The 23,363-nt window shown below is 44.0% G+C and overlaps 1 protein-coding gene across 1 annotated transcript; it reads right to left on the bottom strand.

Moving 5' to 3' along the window:
* Window positions 1-7,344: 7,344 nt before the first annotated feature.
* Window positions 7,345-23,352, bottom strand: msantd4 (Myb/SANT-like DNA-binding domain containing 4 with coiled-coils). The gene is made up of 3 exons (XM_080197227.1): window positions 23,276-23,352; window positions 19,586-20,054; window positions 7,345-11,592 (listed from the first exon to the last, which is right to left on the bottom strand). The coding sequence occupies exons 2-3, from the start codon at window positions 20,051-20,053 to the stop codon at window positions 10,993-10,995; spliced, it is 1,068 nt and encodes a 355-aa protein (XP_080053353.1). The 5' UTR covers window position 20,054; window positions 23,276-23,352; the 3' UTR covers window positions 7,345-10,992.
* Between the last annotated feature and the right edge of the window lie 11 nt (window positions 23,353-23,363).

Raw genomic sequence — 23,363 nt, forward strand, 5'->3', positions numbered from 1 at the left:
ACACTGCTGGGCTTTGAAAGCCTACCGGGTGTTCAGGGGAGATGGACATTAAAATAACAAGTCCATTTCAAAGTTTTCACACCCACAGACCAAAATAAAGACTTTGATCAGAGAGATGCCTGAAATTACCATGCCAGAATGATGGTAAGGGCTAGAAAGATTAGATCTAGGACCAGGTAGACTAGAAAGTTTAGCCACAAGATGCCCACTCTAGGGAATATTGCTGGGGTCAACACCATGCTTTCAGCCCAAGCACTCCCAATCTCCAGGACCTTCCCTCTGCAGTCTAGCAGCCACAGAGGGGCACATGGGCATTGCACTTACCAACTTGATTGTTTCTCACACCACCCCCCCCCCCCAATCAGGTCCATGATATTCATGTCCTGAACTAAAGCCCGCCTAATACTGATTCCAGTGGGGAGATGGGTGAATGGTGGGAGGGCTTTAAATGAGGCTACAAGCCAGTTAATTACATTCAAATTGGCAGTTTTGCATAATCAACAGGTTCCAACCATGCCAGGTGAATAATTGTTGGTTAGATACCTATTGGGAATCCTGTTTTAGCCCTGATGCCACATTCAATGGGACATCAGGATTCCCATCACCACTGAACAGAGCTCGTGGAACCTTACCACCATCCTATCAAAACATCAAAACAGAAGAATGTTCGATCCAACAAATATAGTTAATCAATTAAATCAATGCATGAGTCTTGTTGAAAAATAAAAAGGCAAAATTCTCCCATTTTCAGATTTAGGGCCCTATTTTACCATTTTGATTCTAAGTGCTAGGCAAACTTGAAACTGGGGGTGTTTCAGATCGGACTTTTAGACCCAATTTCAGGTGTCCCCATAAGCACTCTGCCTGAAAAGATGTCAGCAATTCCAAATCGCACTACAGAAGCCTGTGGGCAGAGCTTAACGCGCCAAAAACCCTGCAGCTCTGATCAGTGCCTCCAACTGCACGTGCACAGAGAAAAAAAATGATGAATGCGGCTCCCTTGCCATTTGTTCCCGGGCCGGATAGTGTCTCCCCTGGCCCTCACAGATATTGCCCCAGCCCCACAACATTATTGACTTCCTTATCCCCCGTCCCCTCGGCCACCCCGACCAATCATGGGCCCCTCTCCCCATCCCCCCCCACCAATCTCAGACAAAGTGGCAGCAGAACCCCCCATTTCCCCTCATTGATCACAGGCAGAGTGGCAGTGGACCCTCCCTTTCCTCCCCCCACCCAAATCTCAAGCAGAGAGCCGTTGGACGCTCGGCACCTACCTCCTCACTAACAGGAGCATGGCTGTTTTGCACCAATTCTGGATGGGCCAACGCGGTGGTAAAGGGGGAAGTCCCAGTATGATTGAGTGTGCAGCCCATGGTCCCGATTGTGGCCACTTTCGGGCCTTGGTAAAGGGGGAACCAGTGCGGAGGTGGGCACGGATCGCGCTACTTGCCTCATGCCCGACTTTATCAAGTTTGAGAGCCTGAAAACAGGCGCAAAATGATGGTAAGATCGGGCCCTTAGTTTGATGGCGGGTGGCTCCAGCAGTGCCTGTCCTACCAACGAGAAAGGCAGGACCCCACGTCACATTCCATGCTTAGAACCTCATTAATTATGTGCAGGTAAGTTCCCCCTTTGACTCTGCTGGCAGGCTGGCGGCTGAATTGCCTGCTTGCCCTCAGCTGATGAGTTTAAAGGTCTTGGTGCCATATTTAAATAGCAGTCCGCAACATCATTCTCTCCAGCCCACCTGTCTTCACTAGAATATCAGAAATCCAGAGGGAAAGTCTAGCAGACTCAATAAGAAATCTGTTCCTTGATTCAATCACTTCCTGCTGAGCCCATCATCTGTGAGGCTTTTCCATGTTGCACTTGGACCTCTAGCCACTGCATCTGCTGTCTTCGTCCATCCCCTTCCAGTAAACAATGAGGTATTTTTTTCAGCCCCGCCACAAGCTTTTCATGCAGTCTTGTCAAGGTCCAGCTTCCCTCCCCTTGATCTTCCCTCTGTTTTCCAATGTTCATCTTCATCCATCCTCTTGCCTCTCTGCCTGACATCGTGAGACCTTGCCCTACACACCCCCCCTTCCTTGCACTGCCCTCCTTCCACACTGCCTCCTTGTCTTTGTCAGACCACAACCATCCTCCCTTCCCCTCACCTCCCACTCTATCTGGTGGAACTATGGACTTCTGTCATGGCGGCTGCATGAGTCCCACAAGACAGTGAGGTCCAGACAGACACTGATGTATGACACCAGGAGGGCAAGGAGACCTCTATACTCCCCACCCCAGGCATAGTACTGAACTGAGACAGTGACCTTATTGGGTCCATGGATCCAGCAGCACGGTGCAGTCTGGAGCAGCACAGCACTGTGGCAGAAAGGCTTTGTTACGTTCACCTCAAAGTCTCTGGCTAAGGGAGGAGCACCTTGTGCATGCTAGTCAGTAGCAATGAGGTTTGACAGCAGCATAATTTCCCACTGGCATGGCACAAGATTTAAAGGCTTGACAAGATTCTGGTGGGCAGCTGTTTTAATGAGCATTCATGAGATGAAAATACACGCAAATAGCATTCACACCATCTGCCAATGGGATGACCAGCCACCATTAACCTGCTATTTGGAGAACTGCAACGTAACTTTATGTTACCTAGCGAGTTTCTGACATTTAGGCCCCGGCCAGATTTTCCACAGGCGGGTTGGAAAAATTCCACCCAAAGCATCATTCCAAGATCAAACTACTTTTCAGCCATTTCTTCAAACAGAACTGCTGAATACAGACTCTTAAGCAACTTAAAATGAACAATTAAGTATAATTTCAGCTGTAAAATATCCTGATTGTCAAGTATCTGACTAACAGAATTTGAAACTGAACCACTTATTTTAAAATGTGGTTAAATAATAAAATCCATACAGACCAACAACTCATAAAAATTATCAAAATCATACATATGCCTCGCCTGACGAGTGTAAGGCAAAAGGCTTAGACAGCAATACTCAAGTTGTATACTACCGTTCTTTACTGTTACATAATGGGTCTCAGCCGTGGCTCAGTTGCTTGAATTCCCAATTCTGAGTCAGTGGGTCCGATTTTACCATTTTCATTTTAAGTGCCGATTCTGGGCGTAGTACAGATCCGACTTAGAAATCCGCTTTCAGGTGCTCCCCTATGCTCTCAGCCATCTCCAGTCTGATTCACGCTGTGGGCAGGGCGTAGCGCTGCCAGAACGATCTGAGTTCTGAACCGTGCATGCACAATTGGAAAAAAACACCAAAAAAGTGCACCCGTCACATCACTGCCAGGCCGGATAATCCCACACACAAGGCCCCATCCCACTTAGACGCTGATGGCTGTGTGACATCTCCCCCTCTCTCCCCTGTGGCTAACCATTGAGGCACTCATCCACCGTCACCGCGCCCCGCCCCCCAGCAGTACACCTGCAAGTGCTCACTTGCCTTCCTCTCAATGCTAACAAGCAAACGGCATGGAACTTGCTGGAATGCTCTGTCAAACCGCCTGCAGCTGATCTGCCCTAACAAAGGGAAACTCCAGAATGGACTGGCAGGCAGTACGGGACAATGTGCGCACGACCGGCTCCACCCACGCCCACCCCCGATTTTCTGATGATGACTTGGGGAGGCTGCTGGGTGCTGCAGAGGCAAGGCAGGCCACCCTGTTCCTCCCAGGAGGACACAGACCCAAGGGGGCTGATGGCCATGAGGCCTGGGAGGCAGTCGCTGCTTCAGTCAGTGCCAGGGCACTGGCCCCCCAAACCGCGAGGCAGTGCCAGAAAAAAGTCAATGACCTTATCCATGCAGCAAGGGTGAGTGCTGAACCCCATTCAGCATGCTTGCTAATATCTCTCCCAGATCCTCCTATTTCCAGCACCCTGCATGCTTCCAGCTCCTGACACCCGAGCACCTCCAGTGAGCCTGGGGGGAAAGGTGTTTGACCGCTAAGGGTCACCACCTAATTCTCTGCATGAATCACACCACCATTTATTTCATGGTTCCATCTGTCTCCACAGAGGAAGACCAAGCACAACACTCGGGTGAGGTCGAAGACAGGGGTTGGTGAGCCAGACCTCCAGGTCCTCAACCCGTTCGAGGAGTGGGCGCTGGAGCTCACCAGAGAAGGGGAGACGCAGGCTGTCAGCGACAGCATGGTTGGTCTGCCATCCAGACGTGATCCCCTGCCATTCCTACACTCATGTTGAGGCAACTTCTTGCGGTCACGGGTTTCGGGTGCAAGGAGCAAGGTGTAAAGGTGATGTATGAGGCATTTTATTGGCATTGAGAGGATAGTGGGAGCCTGGAACTTACTGCCTGGGGGGGTCGTGGAATTGGAAACTGTAGGGACATTTAAGGGGCATGTCTACAGCTATCTGAATGGGATGGGAACAGAGGCATGTGGGGGCAAACAAATCAGATGGGCAGCCCGGTCACTACAGGGTTAGCTGTCCGAAGGGTCTGTCCCTGTGATGTAGTTGTCTGGGTTCAGTGTTCTATGTTCAAGGGAGCCATGTGATTCACGTTTGGCATCCCGGATTCTTCTCCCTCCTTTGCATTTAACCCGGTATCCTGTGTTTCAGGGACAGATCCTGATGCCCCAGAGCCTTCTGGACCACAGGCCCCGGCTACAGCTCCCATCCATCATGAGAACGATAGCTCAGATGAGTCCTCAGAGGATATGGGTGAAGGGACCTCCGAGAGTGGCACCGTCTATCCATCAGCTTTTACCTCACCACCGCAGAAACTGACATGTCGGTGGATCCAGTTAGTGTTGAGGTTTCTGGCTCATTCTCTGGTGAGCACGACACATCTGCTTATGTACATCGGATGGAGGAGGAAACGTCCGAGGCTTCTGGCATGAGGGGGCCTTGCTGGAGGCGAGGATTCAGCTGGCCCCAGGCTTCATGCTGGCCCTCTGAGATCACTTCTCCCTCAGCTGCTGGAGATGCAGCAACAGAGCCAGGAAATGTAGGAGGGACACACTGGACCAACTGCGAGGCTGCTGGGAGGCGTCCCAAAGCTTCCAGGCAGAGCAGCTCTTGCCTGTCATGCACGCTACCAATGGCAACACTGCAACGATGGTGCCTGCAGTGGAAAGCCTGGTGCAGGGGATCCTCACCATGGGTGGCAGGTTCCAAGCAATGGCTGAGTCACAGCAGAGGGACTGAGCAGGCTTCTTGAGATTTTGTGGCCCATGGCTGAGAGGGGTCCTGAGGGCGACATGGGTACAGTCGACTGCCCACAATTGCAGCGAACCCCGCAGCCCAGGCTTCCTGATGAGCCTGGTCCAGGTTGAATGTGATGTACTGCCCAGCCCGGGCATACAGGGCCTCGGTGACCTGCTTGACACAGGTGTGGACTGAAGACTGGGAGATGCCACAGACATCTCCGTTCGGTCTCTGGAAGGAGCCGGTCGCGTAAAAGTTCAGAGCAGCCGTCAATCTGACAGCCTCTGAGTGTGGGTGGCACCCCCCGCCCCACCCTGCCCCTCGGTGCCAGGTTCTGCAACAGGTCACACAGGTGTCGCACGATATCCTTTTGGAGTTGGAGACGTTGGCGGCATACAGTGTCCGACATCTCCTCGAAGGATACTCGTGCACGGAACTGCCAAGGTCTCTGTTCCCTCCTTCTCCGAAGACCCCCGCTCTGAGTGAATGGTGACCACTTCCTGTCGTCTCCCTCTGGTCCTGCAGGTGGTACGGCCTGAGCCTCCTGGGCCCGCAGTTCTTCCTCCATGTCCTCCTCCTCAGCTCTAGCAGCAACCAGAAGAACAGCAAGATCGATAGGTTGCATTGCAAAAGCCATCTCATAACTCTGATAGGCGGAGTGGGGGGAGGTGGAGATGAACAAATGTTGGAGTCATGCAATGCTGCTTGCCCCTAGCACACAACATGCCCCTCCCATGTCCCCCAGTCTCCCTAGCCACATGCTCCAATCACAGCCCCCCAATCCCCCCAGCCACATGCTCCAGTCACAGACCCCCCAGCCACATGCTCCACACAATCACAGCCTCCCCATGCCCCCCAGCCACATGCTCCACACAATCACAGCCCCTGGTAACATTGAGAGACTGCAGCAGTGCTATCTGCAAGGGCTTTGTGCCCATCTTTCAGCCTGAAGTGGGCTGCTGTGCTAGGACCCACCAGCACTGCAGGACCCAAGGTCAGTGCTGAGACCCAGGTCCGTGCTTCCAGACATTGAAGATCATGCACAGCTACAACCCCCCCTCCCCCCACACACTCGCAGAGCCGCCACCGACCAAAACAGCGAAATGACCGCAACAACAGGACACCCATGAGTAGTAGAGAGCTTTCGGACACCATGCACCTACCTCCTCACCAACCCTTACTGAGGAAGTGCCTGATTCAGACTTTTATTCAACAGGTGCCTAAAAGCATGGTTCCGGATTGGTAAACGTGGTGGTAAAGAGGGAAATGCTGATAGAGTTGGGTGGGCAGTTCATTAATTCAATTTAAATGCATGCAAATGCATTTAAATCATCGTTGCACCCGATTTGGGCATGGGACCGATCCTCGCCATTTGTGAGTCTCAGTAAAGTGGCGATCTGCGCGGATGCGGGTGCAGATCGCAATAAAGGCCTCACACCTGACTTTACCACAACTTCACGCCCGAAAACAGACGCTAATTGTTGGTAAAATCGGGCCCAGTAGGTTCAAGTCCCTCTCCAAGATTTCTGCTGGATCCTGCGATTTTATGCAAAATACACTTACCCAAAATGATTGATGTTGAAGAATGTAATAAAGATTTGGTCCTTACTAAGCATTCGTGTTTTCCCGTGTGAGTCATTTATTTGAAATAAACATTAACAGTTATGTTTAGTAATCTATTCTGAGACAGAAATGTTTGCTGTTTTGAAATACAACTCTCTTCATTTCAGTCTCATTGCTAATGGATTTACACAGGAGCGATGTTGCATTTTTAGCATCAAACCTTCAAAGTGGAAAACTGAATTCAGGTACTTGCTATTTATTCTTCTCTGTCTCCTGTAAATTCCCCCATCTTGGGGAATCCTTAAGTATTCTAATCGAGGTTGATATATAATTCATATTTAAAAACTCTTCATTGTTTTAGAAAAGTCAAGACAAAACAGTTCCATTCCACAACAGCCTCCACAGAAACAGAAACTCTTTGCTTCCTGCCATGAGGATTGCCTCAGTTGAGGAATTTTTATTATGTTTGAATTTTTTTTAGTAAATATATCACCACTATTCAGGATTAATCTTCCAGCCTTGATCTTCCCATATAGTTTAAACAAAACAAAACACATTGTTCAGAGGATTTTTTTATTGGAAAATGCCAACTTTATTTTTGGTAAGCTAGCCTAAAGGACCTTTTGCCTTTACATAAATATCTAACTGCAGGATAACAGTTTTATCAAGGAAAACATGACACATATGTAACTAAGAGATTGAATAGTAATGTGGATCAAAAAAGAAACTATTCTGAATAAACCAATAGCAGGTAACAGTATGGTGTCTAACAGGAACTGTGCTGTTGAAGTCACACAAATAAATGTTCCTCTGGTCAATGACTACAGGTCCTATTTTAATATGTACTATAATTTCTCAGCAGATTCTTTTCACTCCTCTGCTGGCTGTTATTGCAGTATATACACAGACAGTGGGAGTCCTCAATACTTTACTCAGTGTACATTCTTCATTTTTCGGTCGAAATAACACTTTTTTTTCTGACACCTAGACAGCAAGTATTGGAAAGCTATTCCAACCATGAAGGTACAACAGTTCAGCTCAAGTACAGTACAGATACACATTTCCCAACAGGGGATACACATGACAATTAGGAACAGAACCGTGGCTTTTTCCCATCAGAAGCACGGGAATGAAGAAACCAAAATAGCGGCCCATCTGTTAAGCCAGTGCAGTGCACAGAGTTGTTTTTGTCTGTATTATTCAACGTGCTACAAGACAGTGATTGTGTCCAAGAGGCTACTGATATCCAAGTTCTATGTGTTCATAAATCGAATGGGTGAACGCCATGAAGATTTGGAGGCAAGTCTAAAGTTTAATATATGGCCGTATCAATCTGAACAAAGCTCAAGTTGTTGATACTATTTCATCTTGGATACAATCATGGATTTCTTTACCAATAAGGCAACAGTGCTACGAACAGTCCTTTCCAAACCTTCAGACCCACAGAAATGAAACAAGTCAAGCTAGTGAATAACCAATATAACTGTATTGCCTTTGGTTTCAAGAACCAGACTGCTCAGGATCACATGTGACCCACAGGCCATTTTTTGCACTCTGCCTGAGGTAAGTTTGACAAAGCAACATTCAGCATGTTGGCTAGAATTTTCCCCAATTTCCTTTCCTCATCGTCTGGACATATGAAATCACATTGAAATCGACAGGCATTGGCTGCCCCCAATATTTCAATGGAGTAGCCATTTTTCATTTGAGGGAGCTGTGGGGACGGGGAGGGGAGGTGCGGGACTGGCCGTAAAGTGGGGGATTATCAAAGTGAACCCAACCGAATTCCCTCCTCAGCTTACAGCTACACAACTGTGAGATGGGGGAGGGTGGGTTACTGAGCAGTAGTCAGGAAAAAAAACCTGAGCAAATTTTCTTTCCCCTCCAACCAAGGAACATGGAGTTCACTTGTGATGTTCCAACTGCTGTCATGGTTGTGATCAGTTAACTCTGCACAGGAACTGAACCTAAAACCCAATCTGGTTCATGCGGCTCAAGTCTGCTTTTTGAAAATTTACCTGACAAGTACTCAATAAAGCTGGCATTTAAACAGTTTCCCTGAAAAATCTAAGTTATTAGTACATATTCACTGATTCAAAAAAAACTAATTTGACCTTAGTTCTCCCTAAATATTTTTGATTGCTATACTAATCAATCTGAATGGGGAAAAACATTACTTGTTATTCTGATATTTTTCTAAGTTATTTAATTGGATCAGAAAATAGAAATGCTTTGCACTATGAAACTTATTTTAATTCACAGCATTCCTAAAACCATACATACACAACATTGATATCTCGTAACCTGACTATTTGTTTTCTTTTCCAGTACATTCAACAGACAGTTGTCACTGGATGAGAAATGTTTATCACAGTGTATCAAAATCCAGGTCACAGAATTTAAAGCATCTGGAAATATATCTGTAGGTTACAGACATTATCTTCACCAATCTACTTGACAACACAGCTCCCAACCAAGAGAACCTGCCCAAATAGCTGGAGGAAAACCAGAAAAAAAAATGAAAATTTACTTAGTCCAGTTCTTGAAAACACGAATCAAGAAAACTTACAGCATTAGATTTGAAAAGCTGAATAATGCAACAAATCCAAAGTTATACAGATGAATTATAACAGAAGGGACCTCAATTTACCAAAAGCACAGTGCAATTTTTCAAATAATATGCACAGAAATTTCACCCATCTGTTTTGATGTTGTGCAAATATGCTGTATTATAAATTACAGCAAACTAACAATCATCTAGCAATCGGTTACTGAATTGGAATCATTCCAATACCATTAACGAATATCTAGATACACATTCTTTTCAGCTAAAGCTTCTATGTAAACAAAAGTAAAGGTTAAAATTAGAGGTAGAAGTTGTGTGTATTAATTGTGGCATAGCAGTCACATAAAATACAAAATGCTTTCCTTTCCAGTGGAAGTGACTGGAAAGTAATCAGAGCACAAGCGTTGGCCAAGTCTTCTCAGCCTAACCCCCAGGCACTGAAGCCACTTGTAGTGTCCCTACTGTTTCCCATCTGAAATCAGCTAAGTGGGGCTTTTCTGGCCTGCGTGGTCCAACTATTCACCAAATTAACTCTCTGATTCTCGCAGACATTTTAAAATAAACAACTTAAGTTTCCTTGTTAGTCACAGTTTCAAACCAATGTTAAAAAACAGTCAAGGCGTAAAAGGATTGGATTTTGCAACATCAGACATTCAAAATAAAATTTTCCAATCTCATATAACTGGATTGATAACAAAAGTGTATTTTCTGCGTTGCTGCTGCTGCATCCTAGCTACAGGAGCCGGCTAGCACAGTGGAGTATTAAAAGCCCTTTCATTTCTGGGGCCTGGGCTTGAATCTAATCAATGCAGATGAGATAAAAATCTCACTAAAATCAGCTGCACTTTCTCAGTGAAACTGGATTAGAAAGCCTGACAAAACTTCAGAAATTGTCATTAACTGGATAATCTCACTCAAGTTATCGGGACAAGATGGTTAAACGAAAAACAACTGCAGTAAGCAAGCTGTCTGAAAATAAAAGTACAGGCTACGAAAATAGCCTTTTACATGTTAACAGTATCTAGAATCGCAGGCTACTTGGAGTCATGCAGCCAACAATGCCTAGATGAACAGGCAACAATTCAAAAGCTAGACAGACCTATGACAATAACAAGCAAGGTTTGAGGGCTATAATTTAAAGTTAACTGTCAAAAAAATCATTGCACAATGTATAAATGAGCAGTGTAAAAATAACTTGCCTGCAATTCTTTTTAACAGAGTTGCTAATATCAGGCTGTTGATTTCTATTTTACCCAGCACCATCTTTGGACATGAAATATTAAAAGATGTCTCTTGGGCTAAAAAATGTTCTTCCTTTAAACACTAATTTCTTGTAACAGCACAATCTATCCAATACATGATCAAAATTCACATCTAAATTAACATGTTCTTTCTTGTGCAGCAGCCTCATTTTAAAATAGTTTAAATTTTAATGGTAAAATTTCATGGTAAACGCTAACATTCAGATATCTGTTTGGAAATGTCGACAAAATTCGAGGTAAAGTTTGCGATCAAATCTGCGAAAATCTGCTGTGGTGCACAGATCAAAAATATATAAGTTGCATTCATAGTTTGTGGGAATGTAATTTATAATAAGCTTTATACAACATATTGTTATAAACTTTGAAAATAAGGCCAACATAGATTTGTTTAAGTTTTAAAATAACATTCTATTAATTAAATGGAATCATTGTTTTTGGCAATCTTTTTGCAACTGCAAGCGTTCCCATTCAAGTTTCAGTCGTTCTTTCTCAATCTGCAGCTTCTCAGACTCAATATTCAAAAACTGCAATCTTTCTTTCTTTAACTGCAAACGTTCTCTTTCCAATTTCAACTTTTCTGCTTCAATATCCACCGATTTCAAATGTGTTTTTTCAGCCAGCAAGTTACATTCTTTCTCTTGTGGCAACTTTTGGGACTGCATGGTCAACAGCTTCAGTTTCTCTCTCTTGATGTGCAAGCGTTCTTTCTCCAGCTGCAAGCGTTCCTTTTCCAGCTGCAGCCGTTCATTTTCAATATCCAGGTAACGCAACTTCTCTTTTTCAATCTGCAAGCGTTCTTTCTCCACCTGTAGTCTTTCAGATTCTAGGGCCACACGCTGTTTCTCCAACTCTAATCGCTGTTTCTCTAAAAAGAAGACAGCATGTGAACTGCAATTCTCTGCCGCAGGTTGATCAGAGCTTGAAGAACATCTCTCTACCTCCGAAAAGTTGTCAACTTCTTCTAGCGTCCGAGTAATTGGAAGTGGACTTGCAAGTACTTTGGGTTCTTCTGCCACATTTCTGATCTGTTAAAATTAAAAAAAGTATGTATTTAGATATATGTGCTAACAAGTTCTCACAAATAAAGTTTATTTATTAGTGTCCCAAATAGGCTTACATTAACATTATAGTGAAGTTACCATGAAAATCCCCTAGCTGTCATACTCCTGTGCCTGTTCGGATACATTGATAGAGAACTGAGCACGCCAATGCGCTGAACCAGCATGTCTTTCAGACTGCAGGACGAAACCCATGCAGATCACAGGGAGAACATGCAAATTCCACAGTCACCCTAGGTGGATTCAAATCCGGTCCCTGACGCTATAAGGCAGCAGTACTAACCACTGTGCTACCACGTCACCCTGCAGACAATGAATCATATGTTGCATGAATCCAAGAGTGGGCTGCGAACATAGGGGAAATATGCATGTCACGACCAAAAAGAATTTGGAATGGAATTTATATTGGATTTTCCTCAAAGATAGCAAAGCTTTTTTGAGCATTTCCCTAAATAATTAATTCCTTTACCCCTGGGTAAATTTATAAAAATTTTGGTTCCTAAATAACTTGTTACATAGATTATGGGAAAGCAGCTCCTTATTGTCCATCACTTCATGGTACTTTGTGCATCCCAAATATGCAAAAGATATAAAATCATATGTTTATTTCACTTGCTTCCTTCCTTCTTTAGGCAATATTTCTGCAGCAAATACTTAGTGCAATTTATAGATCCTGTGACTAAGATAATTTGAATGAAGAACCTTTGATTAATGGCACAATGCTTCTGCAAGTTGCTACCTTCTTTCTTTAAAAAAACATGCATTGGATTTAAGTACAAATAAATTAAAAGCATTTGAAATGCATGATAATTTCCAACTTTGAAAAATGCCATTGTTTCAAGTTGCAACTGTCTCACATGTTGTAAACAGCCATTTGAAAGTAATCACCTATATGGTCCCCTTTCTCCTAAAAATTTTACTTCAGAAAAAGTCGACAAGTTTTTGTTTCATGTTCCATATGTCTAATAGAAAAACAAACACATTCTGATTATTTCCCTCTTCTAATGGTTGTACCCTTCAGGATTTTCATTCTCAGCAATTCTCCTTTCGAGATGCAGACACCGCATACAGCAAGTCCTTGTGTTTGCTCTCTAAATAGGTGGTTTGCCTCTTTACCATAAATAATTCTACAATTCATATGCATCCAGAACTGCAGTATGCCAGCTTGTGACTACTAATGGTGTAGGCATTTCAAATACAGGTAATACTACAGAAAAGATCAATTTCTTAAGGGTACATTTTATCTCCTGATGGGAATGCAGCAAAGCAAGTGGTGTGTCGGTAGGGACAGGCAGCACGCAAAGTTGGCCAACGTGAGCAGCTGGGCCTCAGTAACATGAGCTTGCTGGTTTTCAACCAAAATAACGGAGAACCATAAAGTAATGTATTCTCCAACTCTAACCATCCAAGGTATGCGTCAAGCCAACAACTCCAATTGTGCTTTGTGCAAAGCAACCTTAAAATGTTAGGTGCGTTTGACTCACAGCATGAAACTGAAGCACTTTCAATACTCCAGTGCAACATTAGAATGCAGCAGCAAGTCAGTAATTTGCCCACTCCATTGAATCATTAACTGAAGAAAATTGCAATTACATTTAAAAGTATAAATAAGGAAATTAAAATCATTGCTTTGTAAATATTAGTGAGAACATGGAGAGTACAGAATGCAGATGCTCCCCTCTACATTGGGGGAGGAGCTCCACAAAGCTCTCCTGCACAGTTAATTTACAGTTACTGCAGTTGTTAGCTTCAGACAGGTAATTGATATTGAAATTGTTCATCCAAAGCTTAACTGTCTGCACCAAGTCTACTTGTTCATTAAGCTAGTTTCATGCTCATGTACATAGGCTACTAATACCGCAATGTACCAAACTGAAAATTCTCAGCCTCACGATGAAATCATTCTCTGTAATCTACACCAGGTCATTGCTTCTACCTTAACGTGTTTCTCTAACTACATTTCCCTTTCCTTTGCTCCATCATTAATGGCCATTTACATCTTTTTAAATTCATTTTTACGAGATGTATGTTTTACGAAATGGCTGGGCCAGTTCATATGCCTGGTTGCCCTTCAAAAGGTGGTGGTGAGCTGCCTTCTTGAACTGCTGCAGTCCTTGGGGTGTAGGTACACCCACTGTGCTGTTAGGAGGGGGGTTTCAGAATTTTGACCCAGCGACAGTGAAAGAATGGTGATGTATTTCCAAGTCAGGATGGTCAGTAACTTGGAGGGGCACCTCCAACTGGAGGTGTTCGTAGGCATCTTCTGCTCATCATTCTATTTAGAAACAAAGGGACAACACTAGGCCATTCAGCCCCACAAGCCCATTCCACCATTCAATGGATCATGATTGATCTATATTTCAACTTTCTTTGCCTCCTGTGTTCTACATCTCTTAGTGCTTTCACCCAATAAAAATGAGGTGTTCTTCAATCTTGAAAGTTTTAAGCAATCCAGTATCCACAACCTACAGGGAAAGTGAATTCCAGATGTCAAATATTTGTGAGAAAATGTGTCCTGATTTCATTCCTAAATGTCCACTTCAAAATGCAATATTGTGCCTCTTTGTTCTGGATTTCGCCAGCAGAGGAAACAGTTTCTCTGTATCTATCTTATTGAATCACTTTATCGCTTTAAACATGAAAATTAGATTAGCCCCCTATCTTCTAAACTCAAGGGAATACAAGCCAAGTATATAGACATTTAGACTATGTACCCTAGAATTTCCCCACTAAATCTTCCACTCCTCTTTTAGCAACCTCTTTAAAATCTATTTCCATGGGCAAACTTTTAGTCAGCCCTCCTAATACGTCCTTCTTTGGCTATGTACCCACTTCCTCACCTCAGTGTAAAACCCCCAGAGCATTAAGCATGCTATATATATGTGTGTTGGAGTAAAAGTGAGATGCTGCCAGAGGCAATCCCAAAATTAGAAGGTACGAGAGGTTACGTGGTCCAAAATGGACTCTGTGGAAAGAATGTGCTGACTTAGGCATAGGCATTGTACAACGAACTAACCTTTGAGCTACATCCTGTTATTGTCTAATTTCTACAGGGCAAAAACAAAAAACAGACTTTGAGGTCCCGATAATCAACTTAGTTTAAGATAAAGTGGAACTGAAACAATAAGTTTTGTTAACGAGGTCAGTGATTGCTAAGGGAGCATAATTGGCTAATGATGTAATAACTGCTAATGTCTTTACTTGTTGACTCTTTGAAATGTATAAAAGAAGCTCAGCTGCCATTTTTAAAATTGAGAAGGTGACCAAGAACATTCCCGAGAGCCAAGCGCTTCTCCCAAGGCTTTGTCCAATAAACTGCACGTTGAATCTTTAAATCTGACTCCGAGTGGTGATTTCCCACAACAAATATTACTCTAGAATTTCCCCACTAAATCTTCCACCCCTCTTTTAGCAACTTCTTTAAAATCTATTTCCACGGCCAAGCTTTTAGTCAACCCTCCTAATACGTCCTTCTTTGGCTATGTACCCACTTCCTCACCATAAGACCATAAGAAATAGGAGCAGGAGTAGGCCATCTAGCCCTTCGAGCCTGCCCCGCCATTCAATAAGATCATGGCTGATCTGTCGTGTCTCAGTTCCACTTTCCCGCCCTCTCCCCATAACCCTTAATCCCCTCGCTTATCAAAAACCCATCAACCTGCGTCTTAAAAATATTTAGCGAGGCAGCCTCTACCACTTCAACGGGCAGAGAATTCCAGAGATTCACCACGCTTTGAGTAAAGAAGTTCCTCCTCAACTCCGTTCTAAACCGTCCCCCCCCTTTATCTTGAGGCTGTGCCCCCTAGTCCTACTGTCCTTTCTGAGCGGGAAGAGTCTCTCCACCTCTATCCTATCCATCCCATTCATCATCTTATACGTCTCAATGAGATCTCTCCTCATTCTTCTAAACTCTAACGAGTACAAGCCTAGTTTATTCAGCCTCTCCTCATAGCTCAAGCCCCTCAACTCCGGTATCAGCCTAGTAAACCTCCCCTGCACTCCCTCCAAGGCCAAAATATCCTTGCGTAAGTGCGGCGACCAAAACTGCACACAGTACTCCAGCTGCGGCGTCACCAGTGCTCTGTACAGTTGCAGCAAGACCTCCCTACTTTTATATTCAATCCCCCTCGCTATGAAGGCCAGCATCCCATTCGCCTTCCTGACCATCTGCTGCACCTGCAGGCTGGGTTTTTGCGACTCATGCACAAGGACCCCGAGGTCCCTCTGCACCGTCGCCTGCTGCAGTTTTTCACCACGTAAGTAATAGTCCTTCCTATCATGTTTTATCCCAGGCCAGAAATAGACATCTTTGCGGTCTGTTGTTATCTACAGTGAAAGCTTGGCCTATTCAAATATGGATTGTATGGAAGCTCCTGGAACTGTCTTTCCGTTTTGATGGTTGACACTAACAGGGTGGTTTTGATCACTGTCAACTTCAACACAGACGACCTTAAACTTCCAGAGAATTGAATCATCCCAGATTTTTTTTTGGAGGGGGGGGTCCCCTTTGAATGAATTTACCCATAGAGCATCCAACTGTGGAATTTACACTTAACATTGTTTGTGGTTAATTCCAAATTCAAAACTCAATCGATTTCTGGATTTTGTCTTTCCAAGTTTGCAATTTAAAAGGGAAACTGCAGAAAATCAGTTAACCTCAAGTAGATGTGAATGACCATCATCTTTTTCCAAATGTGCAGCAATGACTTTCAGCATTAAACCACTCTGGGGTGGAAAACAGATGATCATATGACAAGTACTGGCTTATGATATCAAAATCTTTTATTATTCCAAAATCCAGAATGAACAATGCAGTCTACAAAAAAGCACCATTGCAAAATATCAGCTTCTGACCAAGCATTAATATCAAAGCCTTTTAATCTTTGAGGCTAGTGCGATGACAATAATCTCTCCCTCAATGCCAACAAAACGAAGGACACTGCCATTGACTTCAGGAAGCATTATAGAGAACATGCCCCTGTCGACATCAATGGAGACAAAGTAGAAATGGTTGAGAGTTTCAAGTTTTCAAATGTCCAGATCACCAACAACCAGTCCTGGTCCCCCCATGCCAACACTATAATTAAGAAACCCACCAACGCCTCTACTTTCTCAGAAGACTGAGGAAATTTGGCATGTCAGCTACGATTCTCACCAAGTTTTACAGACAGCCTTCTTCCTGGTTGTATCACAGCTTGGTGTGACTGCTGCTCTGCCCAAGACTACAAGAAACTACAAAAGGTCATAAATATAGCCGAATCCATCATGCAAACAATCCTTCCATCCATTGACTCTGTCTACACTTCCAGCTGCCTTCCACGCACCCCAGACATACTCTCTTCCACCTTCTTCCATCAGGAAAAAGATCCAAAAGTCTGAGGTCACATACCAACCGACTCAAGAGCAGATTCTTCCCTGCTGGCATCAAACTTTTGAATTGACCTACCTCGCACTAAGTTGTTCTTTCTCCACATCCTAGCTATGACTGTAACATTACATTCCACACTCTCTCCTTTCCTTCTCCATGAACAGTATGCTTTGTCTGTATAGCATACAAGAAACAATACTTTTCACTGTTTACCAATACATGTGACAATAATAAATCAAATATGTTAAAAGCCTCCCAGCCTAATTCCTACTCCTCATCCATCTATAAAGAAACCTGACTTCCTGATGAGAAAATAGATAAGGGACTAGCTTTGCGATCTGCTGAAACTCCTTCTCTTTGAAGGAATCCTATAATAGTCCTGATGTACTATTCCAAACCACCTATTCTACTGGAATGACACATCTCTTTACCAGGTCCACAATGACTAATTTTCCTACGATGTACTAAATATGTAAGACATGAATTGTTCTTTTGTTTACAACTTGTAAAAATCCATTAATCTCTTTAATTGTACATTTTGTGTGCGTCTATATGTGAGAATATTGACTTTCGGGCTGAATGTGTGACTAAATGGGTGGCACAGTTGTTAGCATCACTACCTCACAGCACCAGGGACCCAGGTTCAATTCCAGCCATGGGCCACTGTCTGTGTGGAGTTTGCATGTTTTCCTGTGTCTGCGTGGGTTTCCTCCCACAGTCCAAAGGTGTGCAAATTAGGTGGATCAGCCATGCTCAAATGCCTATTGCCAGGAAGATTAGTGGGGTACATGTGTTGCGTTACAGGGTGGGATTGTTGACGCTGCAGTCTCAAGGGGCCAAGTAGCCTCTTACTGCATTGTTGGGATTCTATGATTCAATCTATGATTAAACAATCTTCTTTATTTAAACTCATGAAACTTTGCTGCTGTGATTAAAATTGACTACACACTTGGGGACCAAGAGACAAACATACATCTTCCTTTCCTAAATGCACAAAATTATGGACAGCAAAAGAAATGATACAAGGTTTTCAGTTTTCTCCTCACCCTATCCGTTAACGTTGTTACGTGACATAGTAATTATTTTTCTCTTAAAGCTCATTTAATGATTATCAAATGTACAAGAAGCTTTTTTTTAAATTGTAGCAAGACCATTACTTAGTGTACGCCATAGTATCACTTCTCTACATGTGACACTTGGCTCTGTATTTCAACTTGGGCACAAAAGAGTCAGGTCTCTATGGATGATGACATTTGGCAACATGGAATGTGACCTTTGAGAGGACTTGTATTACAGAACTGCTTCTATTGACAGTTTTGGTAAGGTGCTGAAATTTTAGGTACTCAGAAATCTAGACCATTTACACTGCGCCATGCATTTGACAGCAATGTGAGCTACACCTACCGCGGCCATGAAAGGCAGACCTGAGAAAGGGCTGAATTCAGCCAAGAAAAGGAGCCAAATGATGAAAGTTCCTTGTTCCCATATATTTTTATGTACATATTTCCCCACACTTCTACATTCATGTTTCCTCCCCCTCCCAGAAGAGCAATAGGGTTTCCCTCGTGTTCACGACCAGCTTCTACATTCAAAGAATCATCTACCGTCACTTCCAGCATGATGCCACCACCAAACATAACTCCACAATCCCTTCCCCAACATGCCACATTCACATTCCAAAGGCACTGTTCCCTCTGCAACAGCCTACTCCACTCAATCAATCCCAACACCTCATCTTATTCCCACAGTATCTTCCCACGCGACCATCTTTTGGACACCACTCGACAATCACCAGGCAGGAGTGTCCCTTTCCTGTAGGGGAACACTTCAGCAGTCAAGGGCATTCAGCCTCTGATCTTCAGGTAAGCATTCTCTAAGGCAGCCATCACGAGACACAACAATGCAGAAACGCTGAGCAGAAAGTGATAGCCAACTTCCGCATACATGAGGACGGCCTCAACCGGGATCTTGGGTTCATGTCATGCTAGCTGGAACCCCCATAACTTGCCTGGGGTTGCAAAATCTCACTCTCCTGGCTGGAGACAATTCATACCTCTTTAACCTATGTTTAATCCTCTCCCCACTCACATTGTCTGCATTTGTAAAGACTTGATTACCTGTTAAGACTCGCATTCCAAAACTCACCTCAGTGTAAAACCCCCAGACCATTAAGCATACTATATATATATATATATATATGAAAATTATTGTGTATGACTTTAAATTGTAAAACAAATACAAGGAGCATGGGTTGGGTGTTTCCTCTGCACTAAATCTTTTTGATGAAGATTAAAGAAATGGGGAAGAATGCAAGGAGCAGATAGCTTCTAGGTTGTGAATTACTGGCACACCTCCATGTTACTGATGAATGTGCGACCAGCTCTGCTCTGGAATTCTGTTCTAGAAGCTCTGCTCTAGAGCACTTCCATGCTCACAAGTGAGTGCGACATCAACGGTGATCAAATCTTTGTGTCATAGAACTTGCTACTAATGATTTTTCTCGACAATGCTGGGGAACAGAACACATTTGCCAGAAACGTAATCACCTTAATTTCTGCTCTTAGATCGTTCTCAAATAATGAATGACCAAACCTCTGTATTTTGCAGTCCCTGTTCCTCCTCTTCTTCTTCTCCGTGATCATCACCATCTTCTACTTTAACTACACAAAGAGGTCTATTGGGATCATCAATCAACAATGAATCTTCAAACTTACAAGATGTTTCACCATTGACTGCACTGTGGTTAAAACCATGCAGTGAAGTAGGACTACAGCCACTCATCATGGCTTCCATCCTATCCAAGCATTCCCCTCTTTTCTTCAGGTAACACTTTAAATCAGTATATTTCTTCTTCACTTCATATGCAGTGCGCTGTTCACCACCACTTGCTGCACTGACTTTTTCTGCTATCTCTTTCCAAGCCATCCATTTTAACTCATTGGTTATTGCATCATGTTGCTGGGTATAAATTATGTCTCTTCGGTCCTCCACTTCCTTCAACAAGGTTTCAGTTTCTTTCATTGTAAAATTGCTTTTTCTCTTCCTCTTGAACTGTTTCATTCTAAAAATAGATTTGGAAAACAGATCATCTTATTGTATTATTAATACATTTCTTTTAATTCTTAAGGCTCTGTATAGAGGCCGTGAAGACTTGTGCAAGTGAAACAATCTTACAGATTTGGGAAACAAGTTTTACAAAATGTCAATCAACTTTATGAAACGTGAACATCACTGTTAGATTTTCCCAGCTATCTGCAGCAATTCTGCGTCTCTGGCCAGGAATATATCAATCGTTCTGTGTGCCATCTCAAGAAAGACATAACGTTGCCATGCTGTCTGAACCTGAGCTAATTTCCAACATCAGGAACCAATTCATCAGAAAACACAGCAGGTGCAATCTGGACCTATCTCCACCAATGTGAGCCCATTGCACTGTTCAATACCAAGCGTGCATAATCCAACACTTCACTCAACATTGACAAATATCAGGATCACTTGATTCACAAGCAGACTTACATGCTTTGGCCTCCAGCATTCTCAGTATCCTTATCTGTCAGTTCAGCTTCAAGTTAATGTTGGTCAATATTAACATTGTTCAACCATGCCAGATATTCACCACAAGCACTGAAGCCTGCATCAGTGTTTTGTCCCATTCAACCCAAATTTTACCTCACAATGTGCAACAACAATAATCTCTACCTCAATGTCAACAAAATGAAGGAGGTTGTCATTGATTTCAGGAAGTGTAGAGGAGAGTACACCCCTGTCTACGTCAACAGGGACAAAGTAGAAATGGTTGAGAGCTTCATGTTTTTAGGTGTCCAGAACACCAATAACCTGTCCTGATCCCTCCATGCCAATGCTATAGTTAAGAAAGCCCCACAACAACTCCTCTATTTTCTCAGAAGAACAAGAAAACTTGGCACGTTTGCTACAACTTTCACCAACTTTTACAGATGCACCATAGAAAGCATTCTTTCTCATTGTATCGTAGCTTGGTATGGCTCCGGCTCTGTCCAAGACCGCAACAAAAAACAAGGGATCATGAACAAAGCCCAGTCCATCACTCAAACAAGCCTCCCACTCACTGACACTGTCTACAATTCCCGCTGCCTCGGAAAAGCAGCCATTATAATTAAGCATCCCATGCACCTCGGACATTCTCTCTTCCACCTTCTATCGTCAGGCAAAAGATACAAAGATCTGAGCTCACGTACCAACCAACTCGAGAACAGCTTCTTCCCTGCTGCCATCAAACTTTTGAATGAACCTACCTCACATTAAGTCAACCTTTCTCTATACCCTAGCTATGACCGTAACACTACATTTTTCACCTTCTCCTTTCCTTCTCCATGTACGGTATGCTTTGTCTGTGTAGCATGCAAGAAACAATACTTTTCACTATATGCTAATACATGTGCCAGTAATAAATCAAATCAAGTACACATTGCAGATATCATTATGCAGTTTCAAAGGGAGTGTAGTACACTACTCAGTCTCATACTTCAACTTGATTCATTTTGGTCATTGTGCACCAGAGACACAGACGATTAATAAAACTAAGTTAACAGAGAATATGGCACAACAGGAAAGGAACATACAGTTAAATGGGCTGCAACAGAGGAAAGATAACTTTGGAGCAATAAACTATCTTTCTCTTTCGGACTATTTATGAACTTCTGTGGATTTCCACCTTTTGGCAAAAGCATTTTACATTCAGCGACCACATCACAATTGCCTGAAAGATTCAAAGTTCAACCATTAAATAAAGAAGAACACGAGAAATCAGCAGCTCAAAAGGGAGAGGACACATAGGTCACACAGTCAGGATTCAGTTCAAAGGGACAGGTCACACTGCCAGGATTCAGTTCAAAGGGACAGGTCACACTGATGATTCAGCTCAAAGGGACAGGTCACACTGGGGTTCAGCTCAAAGGGACAGGTCACACTGGAGATTCAGCTCAAAGGGACAGGTCACACTGGGGTTCAGCTCAAAGGGACAGGTCACACTGGGGATTCAGCTCAAAGGGACAGGTCACACTGGGGTTCAGCTCAAAGGGACAGGTCACACTGATGATTCAGCTCAAAAGGACAGGTCACACTGGGGATTCAGCTCAAAGGGACAAGTTACACTGATGATTCAGCTCAGTAAGGGACAGGTCACACTGGGGATTCAGCTCAAAGGGACAAGTTACACTGATGATTCAGCTCAAAGGGACAGGTCACACTGGGGATTCAGCTCAAAGGGACAGGTCACACTGAGGATTCGGCTCAAAGGGAAGGTCACACTGCCAGGATTCAGCTCAAAGGGAAGGTCACACTGCCAGCATTCAGCTCAAACAGACGGGTCACACTGCCAGGATTCAGCTCAAAGGGAAGGTCACGCTGCCAGGATTCAGCTCAAAGAGTCAGGTCACACTGCCAGGATTCAGCTCAGTAAGGGACAGGTCACACTGCCAGGATTCAGCTCAGTAAGGGACAGGTCACACTGCCAGGATTCAGCTCAAAGGGCCAGGTCACACTGGGGGTTCAGCTCAAAGGGCCAGGTCACACTGGGGGTTCAGCTCAAAGGGCCAGGTCACACTGGGGGTTCAGCTCAAAGGGCCAGGTCACACTGGGGGTTCAGCTCAAAGGGCCAGGTCACACTGCCAGGATTCAGCTCAAAGGGAAAAGGTCACACTGGGGATTCAGCTCAAAGGGACAGGTCACACTGGGGATTCAGTTCAAAGGGAAGGTCACATTGCCAGGATTCAGCCCAAAGGGAAGGTCACACTGCCAGGATTCAGCCCAAAGGGACAGGTCACACTGGGGATTCAGTTCAAAGGGAAGGTCACGCTGCCAGGATTCAGCTCAAAGAGTCAGGTCACACTGCCAGGATTCAGCCCAAAGGGACAGGTCACACTGCCAGGATTCAGCCCAAAGGGACAGGTCACACTGCCAGGATTCAGCCCAAAGGGACAGGTCACACTGCCAGGATTCAGCTCAAAGGGAACAGGTCACACTGAGGATTCAGCTCAAAGGGAAGGTCACACTGCCAGGATTCAGCTCAGTAAGGGACAGATCACACTGGGGATTCAGCTCAAAGGGACAGGCGAAACTGCCAATTAGATAACATTGTTAACACCAGCACAAAGGGTGAACTCTCTTCCTGATTTTTCCCATGAGCAAAGAGAAAATCAAATCAAAGGTATTAAATTTGGTCAGTAATCAATAAACACTGCATTACAGTGAATATTTACAGAAGAAGCTACTAATTCCTACTGCACAGATGAAGACAGTAACCTGCAGTTTGATGCTGGCCTCCACTTTCCCAATACAAAGAACCTAATAACGCAACCACGCCTGCGCAAAGCCGCTCGCGCAAGCCACC

Source organism: Carcharhinus amblyrhynchos, chromosome 10 (genome assembly GCF_965287045.1).
Source record: "Carcharhinus amblyrhynchos chromosome 10, sCarAmb.v2.hapA, whole genome shotgun sequence".
In the NCBI taxonomy this organism is placed as follows: Eukaryota; Metazoa; Chordata; class Chondrichthyes; order Carcharhiniformes; family Carcharhinidae; genus Carcharhinus; species Carcharhinus amblyrhynchos.